This window comes from Ochotona curzoniae, unplaced genomic scaffold (genome assembly GCF_017591425.1).
Source record: "Ochotona curzoniae isolate NIBS_2020 unplaced genomic scaffold, NIBS_Ocur_1.0 contig_2404, whole genome shotgun sequence".
In the NCBI taxonomy this organism is placed as follows: Eukaryota; Metazoa; Chordata; class Mammalia; order Lagomorpha; family Ochotonidae; genus Ochotona; species Ochotona curzoniae.
This window is the reverse complement of record NW_024465451.1, coordinates 13,074,382-13,086,867: the sequence shown is the minus strand read 5'-3', so window position 1 is coordinate 13,086,867 and position 12,486 is coordinate 13,074,382. Positions and strand designations below refer to the sequence as shown.

The 12,486-nt window shown below is 45.8% G+C and overlaps 1 protein-coding gene across 5 annotated transcripts in view; it reads right to left on the bottom strand.

Moving 5' to 3' along the window:
- ST3GAL3 (ST3 beta-galactoside alpha-2,3-sialyltransferase 3) overlaps nucleotides 1–12,486 on the bottom strand; it is a 221,900-nt gene that overhangs the window by 24,483 nt on the left and 184,931 nt on the right. For all 5 annotated transcript variants that reach the window (XM_040974347.1, XM_040974349.1, XM_040974351.1 and 2 more), the window contains one exon: nucleotides 1,707–1,801. In XM_040974347.1, coding sequence (XP_040830281.1) covers nucleotides 1,707–1,801 — 95 coding nt within the window. The remainder of the gene's footprint in view (nucleotides 1–1,706; nucleotides 1,802–12,486) is intronic.

Sequence of the window (12,486 nt, the reverse complement as noted above, 5' to 3'; positions counted from 1 at the left end):
TCATCTGTTTGAAAGATTTCATGTAAATTTAAGGAGATCTTAAAAACTGAAAATAACAAACTTGTGCATATTTTTAAGAAAATGGGTGTGGACATGGTCAGTGCAATAAGAGGTCAAGTTCAGCACTGGAAGCACCTTTTGGATTTCACGGGGCACTGAGCAGCTTCTCTGGAGGGTGGAAGATCTGGTGAGAAAGCAGCAGAGGACACGGTCCATCTTCCCAGAGGTAGAATAGGAATGGGGTCAGAAAACAAATCTTCAAGGACTATGCAGATCTAAATATCTTCAGACATGCCTTCTGGTAGGCTCAGGGAGGGCCACCAACTACCTCTTCTTCCATCCCCAACTTCACATTCCCTGAGAGCAGTGTGCTGTGACTCGCTGGCTAAGACCAAGGACATGCACTGGGCTTTTTTTTTTTTTAATTTTTATTTAAAATGATGTTTACACAGTGGATCAGGGTAGAAAGGATGGAAGGTTAGGGAAAAGTAGATGTGATCATTGCTTCCAGGTTTTCTATGTATTTTTCCTGTCTCGGGGGGTGGGGGGAAACAAGGAATGACAAGGGAAGAAGCCACATCAGTTTCTCACCCACCTCAGCACCCAGGGGTGGGGAACGGCCAGGGTTCCTGATGTGGCGTACACGCTGAGGGTTCTGCCCAGGTGGTTTCAATAGTTCTGATCTTGCCAATCCAAAGACGAGGGAATACTTTCAATGTCCATTGGCTGACATAGCCTACCTTAGAGTCTCCTTTTGCCCAGATATTTGCTATGGACTGGGCTTTGTTTTCTTTGAAGGGACCTCTAACAAAAGGGGCACACATGAGCAGGTGTCCTCCTCTGGCCAGTTGATGGGCTCTGCATCACACTTCCCTAGCCTTCAACGTATCATAGCGAGGATTTGTAGAGCAGAGTAAGTGGCTTGGCTGCCTGCACACAGGAGCAGGGAGTTTTTTCCATGTTCAGCTCAGCCCATTAGATTTGTCCTTGGAACACTAAGGCCAAAGCCTCAGTTCAACAGCATGCTTTGGAGCCACCATCTCCTTCTCAGGAAGGGACTGGGCCAGCCGAGTGAAGAGTCTTCCTCTTACAGCTACTCTATTTCGGCCACAACTGCACATAGCAGTTATTACTCTCTCCATTTAACTGATGAAGAAACCAAAGGCAGGCCATCAACACATCTGTGGGCACAGCTAGTGAAGACGCAGTAAGGATCTAACCCTGTGTGACTCTGTGTCTGCCCCTAGTGCCCACACTTTTTGCCACCATACCATGGTACACCCGTGGTGCAGGAACCTGATGAAGAAGCAAACTGTTAGACTATCAGGAATGGGTAAGTTCCAAGTCAGGGAACTGGGCAATGGGTAAGGTCTCCAAGGCAACGGAAGGGGAGAAGTTCTCAGAGTCCATGGCAGTGGGGAAGGTCAACCTTAGGTTAAGAAAGGACTGGAGGAGAGAAGAGGTGAAGGCAAAACAGTGTGAGGCAGGGATGTAGAGGGAGCTTGGGGACACCCTGAGGGATGGCCCCCACATCAGCACCCTGGTTTTCCTGTTCCTACCTCACATTTCTTGAGGTGCCTCTTCCTCTTGCTCCCTCCACTCCATACTCCCCTCACTCTGGCCCTTGTTCTCCTGTACCCTGAATGGCTGCGCTGCTACACAGTGGAAGCTCTCGGAGGAGGATGAGGTCGCGGTTCCCAGCCTACCTTGACCTTTGATTCCAAAAGGTGGCACAAACTCCCGGATCCTAGCCCACTTGCGGAACGAGTCATCCAGGAACATGGGTGCTGGCTTAGAGAATCTGGAATAGAAGAGAAAAATTGAGAATACTAACAGCGCAATAGGCTGGAGTACTGGGTGGCTCTGCTGTACATCTGTCTGGGTCCGCTGGAGACCACCCTGCATCATCCCTTTCCTTCCCTGGCTACGTGCATGGGGTAGCTGCTGACCCTGCTCAGGGGTGGGGGGTGAGGATGGGGATGGGGCTGAGTCCGAGGGAGTCTTTATTTGGTCAGATGTGCGAGTGCAGGAATGAGATCTGCTGGGCGGGGAGGACTACTGCAGGGCTGGAAGCTCCCTGCAAGGTTATCTGTGTGCCCATCAAATAGTCCCTGCTGCCAACACTGTTCCTGCAACCCAAGAACGTGTAGAGGAGACACCGCCCGGGGCCAGCAGAGAAACATCCCCAGTGCAGGGAGACAGAATTTTGGAGAGGACTCTGGGAGCTGGACCACCCGGGGTTAGGAGGAGGAGGGCTCTTGATGAGACGGAAAAAGCAGGGAAAAAGCTGCAGGGGACGCCAGTTAGTCAGCTTGGCAGAGGAGGAACCCAGAGAGCTGTGACTGGGGGTGGGGCTGGGGGAATGGGCCTCCGACCAGTAAGGACCCGAGGGCCTTCACTGGTGGACAGTGTGGAAGGACACTAAGCTCCCGTGAGGGTGAGCGGGTAGATAAAGGGAGGGGAAGAATCCCGTTTCAGGGGATTGGGCTGGGAGGAGAGAGCAGAGTTTGGGGGAGAGGAGGAGGGTAAAGCCATAGTGAGCTGGAGGAAGGGAGCAGGCAAGCTGCCCTCTTCTGGGGCAGGGCAGGCACAGGCTCAGGGAGCAGCAGGTCAAGATGGAAGGGAGGCCCAGGGGGAGCTGGGCTCTCCACAGGTGTCCCTGCAACGGGACTGCGACCTGGCTCCAGGCACACTGGCAGCCCAGGAGGTGACCAGACCATAGTTTGCCTTGCTGTGAGTCCCTTTTCATTCAACCCAATATAACTCATGGAACAGCCCTCCCGGCCCAGGGACCAGGGGCCAGAAAAAATCCCCTCCCCACGTGCTATAAGCACCACCATCCATCCTTTTCCCTCCTCGTGAACATCATTCCAACGGCCACTCCCCTGAGGAAAGGTCCCAGTTATCACATGGAATTCCAACACTTTTAGAGCAAACCTCCGTCCTGTCCTCTCTCCCCTCACTAGCCGGAGGAAGCCCACTGACACTGGAGGCCATGAGAAGGCTGCTCCAGTACGCGGGCTCTCCTGGGGACTTCTGGTGCCAGCAGCTGAGTGGTCCCTTCCCTCCCTGTAGGCACAAGTGCAACACATGTTTCCTATGCTGGGCTTGTGAAATCTCAGTGACTTAATGTGTGTTGTTTCATCAGAGACAGTGAGGAGCTTGGCCATTGTCTCAGTGTCACAGCCACACAGCAGGAATCCCTCCTTCTGTCTCAGGTCTGTGTTATAAATTGTTTGTAAAGATTCTTAGTCAGTCTAGGACAGGCTTTTATCTGCTTCCTAACATGTACTGGATGTCACAGGCTAATAAAATCTCCAAAGATCTAGCCAAATGATCTCAACACATTTTTTCCTTGTTACTCTCCCTCCCCCCGCCCACTTTACTTTTCCCCCCATATCATTAAAGTTCACTATATTAATTTGTACTTTAAAAAGCACCTTGTGGGGCCTGGCTCCAAGGCCTATTGGCTAAAATCCTTGCCTCGAAAGCCCCGGGATCCCATATGGACGCCGGTTCTAATCCTGGCAGCTCCACTTACCATCCAGCTCCCTGCTTGTGGCCTGGGAAAGCAGTTGAGGACAGCCCAGAATCTTGGGACCCTGCACCCACGTGGGAGACCTGGAGGGGGTTCCTGGCTCCTGGCTTTGGATCAGCGCAGCACCAGCCATTGCAGTCACTTGGGGAGTGAATCCTTGGACAGAAGATCTTCTTCTCTGTCTCTCCTCCTCTCTGTATATCTGCCTTTGTAACTTAAATAAAAACCACCTTGCGGGGGGTTAAGATGTGGTGTCCCTTAAGATGCTGGGGTTGATGTCCTGGCTCCAGGTGCCAATTCCTGATGATGCAGACCCTGGGAGGCATCAAGCAGGTGATGGTGATGGATCAAGTACTTGAGTGTCTGCCATTCTTGAGAACAACCTGGATAGAGTTCCCGGCTCCTGACTTTAGCCTAGCCCAGTCCAACTCTGGTCATGGTGGGCACAGGGAGCGCTCTCTCTGGCTCTCTTCCTCTTTGTCTTTCTGTCTCCCAAAATTAAAACTAATCACAAAAAAACAAACAAGCAGTGCTTGCTTCGGCAGCACATATACTAAAAACAAACAAGCAAACCCCTTTTTTTGTATAGTCTGAAATACATGTTCATTTTGGAAAAAAATGCAAATCAATACAAACACAAAGCAGTATGGTAATCCACCAACGCAGAAACAATGAAACTTCTGGTTTACATCCATCTGATCTTCCTGTATTATTTTATAGACTTCCTCCTGATGTACAGAGACTGGGTCAGAGGAAAAAGCCATAAACTGTTGGAAACATGAGTTGATCCCAAAAAATGAAAAAGCATAAAAAAATTTAAAAAAAATACAAAAGAAGACAGCCAAGTGAGAACACAACCCGAGGAGAGGAGTGGTCCCACCGGTGACAGCCAGAAGGAGATGGAGGGACGACGGATCACAGCCACCACAGCCGAGAGCATCATGCGGGGGCCTGGCCAAGTTCTGGGACCTCTCTGCCTCTTGTATGCATTCCTGGCGCTCAGGACCTGCATCGCAGTGGGGACCCCCAAGATTTAGAGGCTCCTCGTGCAGCCCGTGCCCCACTTGCTGACTGAGCCAGTCCTTTCCCAAGAGCTCTTCTGCCAGCAGAGTGCACCTCTTTCCTCCTCCATTTCTTCAACTTACTATTATGAAAAATTGCACTCAAAAGGAAGTGGAGAAGAGCCTCAGGACTCCCCCAGGGACCACTTGGCCAGACTCGGCATCATCAGCTACAGGCCTGTTTTTCTTTTATCCCCACCCACTTTCTCTGTTGTTTTGAAAATGCTTAGAAGTTATGTCATTTCATCTGCAAACTATTTCAGTGTTAATTTCTAAAAGATAAGCACCTACTGAAACAACTCCCAATAAAAACACTATCACGCTGGTGACAGTATTGTAACATGGTCGGCTAAGTCTCTACCTGCAATGCTGGCATTCCATATGGGTTCTGGTTCAAGTCCTGGCTGTTCCATTTCCAATCTAGCTCCCTGCTAATGTGCCTGGGAAAGCAGCAAAAGACGGCTTTAAGATACTTACACCCCTGCACCCATATGGGACAACTGGAAGAAGCTCCTGACGCCTAACTTCCGCCTGGCCTACTTCTGGCTGTTGTGGCCATTTGGGAAGTGAATCAGCAGATGGAAGAGTCTTTCTCTCTTCCTTCCTCAGTAACTCTGCCTTTCAAATAAAAAATATTCATGATCATGTCTAAAAACTCAACTCTATTTTCTTTGATTTATTTTGGGGTCCAGTATAGTAGCATAGTAGCTAAAGTCCTCACCTTAAATGCACTTGGATCATATCCTGGCTGCTCCACTTCCCTTCCAGCTCCTTGCTTGTGGCCTGGGAAAGCAGTGAAGGAGAGCATTCTGAAAGCCTTGGGATCCTACACCCATGTGGGAGACCCAGAAGAAGCTCCTGGCTCCTAGTTTCAGATTGGCTCAGCTCCAGCTGTTGTGACCATTTGGGGAGTGAATCAGTGAATGGAAGATCTTTGTCTCTCCTTCTCTCTGACTTTGCAATAAAAAAAAAAAATCTGAAAAAATATTGGTTCTTTGATTTAAAAGGCAGATTTTTAAAAAAGATTTATTTTTATTATCTTTTTTATTGGAAAGGCAGATATACAGAGAGGAGAGACAGAGAGGAAGATCTTCCGTCCAATGATTCACTCCGCAAGTGAGCGCAACGGCCGATACTATGCCGATCCGAAGCCAGGAGCCTCTTCCAGGTCTCCCACGCGGGTGCAGGGTCCCAAAGCTTTGCGCCATCCTTGACTGCTTTCCCGGGCCACAGGCAGGGAGCTGGAAGGGAAGCGGGGCTGCCGGGATAGAACCGGTGCCCATATGGGATCCCGGGCATGCAAGGCGAGGACCTTAACCACTTGCGCCACTGCGCCGGGCCCTAAAAGGCAGATTTTTATATAGAGAGAAGGACATACAGAAAGATCTTCCATCTGTTGGTTCATTCCCCTAATGGCTGCAATGACCTTAGCTGAGGGCCAGAGCTGCTTCTTGCTCTCCCATGTGGGTACAGGAGCCCAAGGTCCCTACATTCCAGTTGAATTCAGACACTGTTTAAAGATTTATTATTTTTTTTTAAAGATTTATTTTTATTATTTTTTATTGGAAAGGTGGATATACAGAGAGGAGAGACAGAGAGGAAGATCTTCCGTCCGATGATTCACTCCCCAAGTGAGCGCAACGGGCCGATGCTATGCCGATCCGAAGCCAGGAGCCTCTTCCGGGTCTCCCACGCGGGTGCAGGGTCCCAAAGCTTTGGGCCGTCCTTGACTGCTTTCCCGGGCCACAGGCAGGGAGCTGGAAGGGAAGCAGGGCTGCCGGGATTAGAACTTGCGCCCATATGGGATCCCGGGTGTGCAAGGCGAGGACTTAACCACTTGCGCCACTGCGCCGGGCCCTAAAGATTGATTTTTAAAAATTATTTTTACAGGCAGAGTTGGAGAGTGGGTGTGCAGAGACCTTCCCTCCCTGGTTTACCTCCCAAATGGCTGCACTGGCCAGGGCTAAGCTAGGTTGAAGCTAGAGGTATGGAACTCCACTTGGGTCTCTCACTTGAACAGCAGGGGCCCATGCACGGGTGCCATCTTCCACTGTCTTCCCAGGCACATCAGCAGGGAATCAGATTGAAAGTGGAGCAGCTGAGACTTGAACTGGCACTCCTATGGGATGCTAGCATCATGGGCAGGGGCCTAACGCATTGTGCCACAGCATTGGGCCCTTTGGACTGTGTTCAGCATGCTCCTCTCTGTCCTGCAATCTGGAGGCCGTGGGTGGGGCTGGAGGCTTGATCAGGTAGGAGCAGTCTACTGGCCAGGAGACCTAACAGTCACATCTCTTAGAGCCCTCAGGAGGTGGAGAATGGTCACTGGGTGCCCCATTCTGAGCTGCAACTTAGCAAGTGCCCGGTCACTCTGTGCAGAATGTAGATAGATCACTGCTCAAGACAATTTCTTTTTCTTAAGAGGCTAGAATTCTTATATTAATGTTTACATAAACATTCTCTCATCAAGTTCTTGGTTATCCTAAGGAACGAGTCACATAGGGAAGATAAGATAAATGATTTCCTTGCAATTTACCCATTTTCAGGATAATGAGATGATTCTTTATCATCCTCCAAAGGTGACTAATGAAGTTTCTCCCCTGTTAGTGTTAAGAATCTGTATGTTTTGGGCCCAGGACAATAGCCAGAGATTAAAACCTCACTTTGCATGCGCTGGGATCCCATATGGGCACTAGTTCATGTCCTGGCTTCTCCATTTCCCATCCAGCTTCCTGCGTATAGTCTGGGAAAGCAGTCAAGGATGGCCCAAAGACATGGAACCTTGCACCTGCATGGGAGACTAGGAGGAAGTGCCTGGCTCCTGACTTTGGATCAGTTCAGCTCTGGCTGTTGCAGCCACTGGGGGAGTGACCCAGTGGATGGAAGATCTTTCTCTCTGTCTTTCCGTCTCTCTGTAAATCTGTCTTTCCAATAAACATAAATAAATCTTAAAAAAAAAAAGGAATTTTTATGTTTTAATAGTCCCGTTTGATAGATGTCAATCACTGGAATAATTATTCTTGTAGCTGCTCAGACTACCTCATCGTCTTTGGCAAGAGGAACCTTTCCAAGTGGTTCCTGAATTCTTTGGATTCATCCTAGTTATTCTTTTTGTTTGAGAGGCTGAGAGTCCAATAAAATAATAATGGGGGTGGGGCTCTAACACTCCACTGTCATCAATGGACAGACCAACTAGACAAAAAATCAACAACGAAGCAACAGAGCTAACAGAGCAAACGGAGTTGATATTACAGAACACTCCACCTTGCTGCAGCAGAAGGCACATTCCTTTCACCAGCGTGTGGAACTTTCTCTAGGGCAGACAACACGGCCCGGCAGCCATAAAGCAAGTCTCAAATTCAAAGACACTAAAATCAAACCATGCATCTTTTCTGACCATAATGGGACGAAACTGGGAATTCATAACATAGGAAGCTGTAGAAAATATGCAAACACATGGAGACTGAATAATATGCTCCTGAATAAACAATGGGTCATAGAAAAAAAAAGTTCCTAGAAACAAACGAAGATGACAACACAAGATGTCAGACTTTATGGAATACAGCAAAGCAGTGTTCAGAGGGAAGACTAGAGCAATTATTGCCTTTGTGAACAAACTGGAAAGACATTACAGAAAGGATCTAAAAATGGACCTCAAGGATCAAGAAAAACAAGAACAAAACTCAACATCACTATGAAGGAAGAAATAATTAAAACTAAAAGAGAAACAAAACTTAAACAAAAAAATACAAAAGACCATTGAAATGAAGACCTATTTTTTTGGGAAAAAACTATTGGCCCAATTAACACACACACACAAGGGGGAGGGAAGGGAGAAGATACTTATCAGTAAAATTAGACTCGAAAATACATATTACATTGAATATCACAGAAACAGAGAGTCATTGTGGGTGGCTCAACAGGTTACTCCTTCCCCTTCAAGTGCTGACACCCCATATGGGTACCAGTTTTTGTCCTGGCTGCTTCATTTCCAATGTAGCTCCCTGCCCGGGAAAGCAGTAGAGGATGGCTTGTCTGGGCCCCTGCACCCATGTGGGAGACCTGCAGGAGGCTCCAGGCCTCAGATTGGCTCAGCTCTAGCCACTGTGGACCTTTAGGGAATGAACCAACATATGAAGTATCTTTCTGTCTCTCCATCTCTCTGTAGACATGATCTTCTTTTCCAATAATAATAATAACAACAACAACAACAACAACAATAATGAAGTAATCATTTTTTTTAAAAAAGAGTCCAGGTCCTATGCAATAGCTGAATTGGCTAATCCTCTACCTCCAAATACCAGTATTCAATATTGGTGCTGCTTTGTGTCCCAGCTGCTTCACTTCCCATCCATCTCTGTGCTTATGGCCTGGGAAAGCATTGGGGGATTACCCAAAGCCTTGGAACCCTGCACCTGCATGGGAGACTTGGAAGAAGCTCCTGGCTCCTCATTTCGGATCAGCTCAGCTCTAGTAGTTTGGTCATTAAGGGAATCAAACCTGTAGATGGAATAAATATCTTTCTGTCTCTCCTCTCTGTAGATTTGCCTTTCCAATAAAAATAAATCCTTTTTTTTTAAAAAAGAATCACCAGGAATTACTATAAATACTTATATGCCAACAAATTGGAAACTCCAGAGGAAATGGATTTATAGACACATACAACCTATCAAAACTGAATCAGGAAGACAGAGAAAACCTAACAGACCAATAACCAACGCAGAGATAGAATCAGTAATGAAGAGCTTCCCAAAAAAAGACAAGCTCAGGATTGAAAGATTTCACTGTTGAATTTTATAAAACCTTTTTTTTAAAAGATCCATTTTATTTTTATTTCAAAGTCAGTTACACAGAGAGGAGGAGAGACAGAGAGGAAGATCTTCCGTCCGATGAATCACTCCCCAAGTGACCACAACAGCCAATGCTGCGCCAATCCAAAGCCAGGAACCAGGAGCTCTTCTGCAAGTTCCCAAGGCTCTGGGCTGTCCTTGACTGCTTTCCCAGGCCACAAGCAGGGAGCTGGATGGTAAGTGGGGCTGCTGGGATTAGAACCGGTGCCCATATGGGATCCCAGTGCATTCAATGTGAGGACTTCAGCCGGTAGGCCATGGTGCTGGACCCCTAATTTTACCAAACCTTTAAAGAAGTAGTAACTCCAATTTGTCTCAAACTATTCAAAATAATTAATAGGGAGGGAATACTATCAAACTTCTTCAATGGGGTCAGCATTACCGTAACACAAGGAAGAAACAGATTTATAAACTAACATCCCTGACGAGCATATATGTGAATGTACTCAATGAAATACTATGACACACACATATCCAGCACTATACTGAATGGAGAAAAGCTGAAAGCATTTTCACTAAGAATCAGAACCAGACAAGGATGCTCAGTTTCATCATTGTGCTTCAAAATAGTTCTGGAAGTTTTAACAAGAGCAACTGGGCAAGAAAAAGGAATGAAAAAGGATATAAATTGAAAAGGAGGAAATAAAATTATCAATGTTTGTAGATGACATGATTCTGTAAAAGATAAAACTAAAGGCTCCCACAAAAGAACTATTGGAGCTCAGATATGGTTTGGTAAAGTTGCAAGATATAAAGTCAACACACAAAAATCAATAGCATTTGTACACACAAACAATGCCATGGCAAAAAACAACAAACACCTTTATAAGGACATCTTATTCACAATAGCTACAAAATTTTAAATATCTGGTAATAAATTTAACCAAGACTGTCAAAGATCTCTACAGTACAAATTACAAAATATTAAAAAAAATAGAAGACCTTCCAAAAATCTTCCATGTTAGTGGATTCGAAGAATTAATATTATCAAAATGTCCATATAACTCAAAGCAATTTACAAATTAAATGGGATCCCAATTGAAATATCAGTGACATTTTTCTCAGACCTAGAAAAAAATGATGCTAGGGGGCTGGCAGCATGGCATACCAGGTTGGTTAAATCATTGCCTGCAACACTGGCATCCCATATAGGCATCAATTTGATTCCTGGCTGTTCCAGCTCCCTGATAATGCACCAGGGAAACAGTGGAAAATGGCCAAAGTGCTTGGGCCCCTGCGCTCACATGGCAGACCTAGAAGAAGCTCTTGGAATTTGGTTTCAGTCTGGCCAAGCCCTGACCATTGTGGTGATTTAGGGAGTGAACCAGTGATTGGACAATCTCTCTTCCTTTTGCCTTTCAAATGAATGAATTAATAAATAAAATAAATTTCTAAAAATGATCATATACAAGAAACCAAAATAGCTGAAGCACTCTTAAAACAAACACAAACGACAAAAAAGAAGAAAAAAGGCCAAAGACATCACAACACCAGATTTCAAGACATACTATGGAGTGGTGTTAATACAAACAGCTTGGTATTGACACAAAAATAGACATGTCACTGGAACATAAAGGAAACCCCAGAAATAAATCCACACATCCACAACCAAGCTAAAAATCAATGCCTGGATAAGAGACAGTCTCTTCAGCAAATGGTGCTGGGAAAATGGGTGCCGAAGCATTCAACGAAATCCCCTACCTTTACCCCTTTAACACAAAGCAACTCAAAATGGATTGAGGATCCAAATCTGTGACATGACACCATCAAATCACTAGAAGAAAACTTTGGGGGAAATTCTGCGAGACACTGACATAAGCGAAATCTTGGAAAGACAGAAGCACAAGCAATAAAAGCAAAAATTGACCAATGGGATTACAGCAAACTAAAGAGCTTTTGCACTGCAAAGCAAACACTCAATGAAGTGGAAAGGCAACCAAGAGGATGGGAGAACGTACTTGCAACCTATGCTACTGATCAAAGATTAATATTTAGGGTCTGTAAAGGTCTCAAGAAACTCAACAACAACAAAACAATCACTACTGTTAGTGGCCACAATGGTAGGAGATGAGCCAATCCGAAGCCAGGAACCAGGAGCTTCTGGGTCTCCCACGTGGGTGCAGGGTTCCAAGGCTCTGGGCCATTCTTGACTGCTTTCCCAGGCCACAAGCAGGGAGTTGGATGGCAAGTGGAGTAGCTAGGATACGAACCAGCACCCATATGGGATCCAGTCGCATGTACGGTGAGGACATTAGCTACCAGGCTACTGCACAAGCCTGAACAAGCTTTAACAAGCATTTTTCAAATGGTAGAATATAAACAACCAACAGACACAAGAAAAAAAAAGCTCAGGATATTTAGCCATCAGAGAAATGCAAATAAAAACCACTATGAGGTTTCACCTCACTGCTGTTAGACTGGTTATCACCCCAAATTAAGAAATAATACATGCAGTCCAAAGTTTTGGGGGAAAGGCACCCTGATTTATTGCTGGTGGGAATGTAAAGCAGTTATAACTGTTATGGAAGACAGTATGGAGATTCCTCAGAAATCTAAAAATAGATCTGCCATATGACCCAGTCATTCCATTTCTGGGAATTTACACCAGTTGAATGAAATCAGCATATGACGGAGTTATTTGTATCCCCATGGTTGTTGCAGCTCAAGTCACAGTCATGAAGATATGGAACGACACCAGATGTCCATCAGCTGATTACTGGATTTTAAAAAGTGTGCACTATCACTTAATCAAATAAAAAATGAAATACTATCTTTTGCAAAAGATCATTATGCTTAGTGAAGTAAATCAGTTTTTTTATTGCGTTTCATTTTTTTTTATTACTATTGCATTTCATTTTATAACACTGTTTCATAGGCTCTGATGTTCCCCCATCCTTCCCTGTACCTTCCCCCTATAGTGGATTGATCCACCTTATTGCACTATTATAGTTCAAATCCAGTCTTGTTTCTTTCATTGCAAGCATGTGCCATGCATAGCGTCCAGCATCTTATTGTCCAGCTCAATTCAACAGTTCCT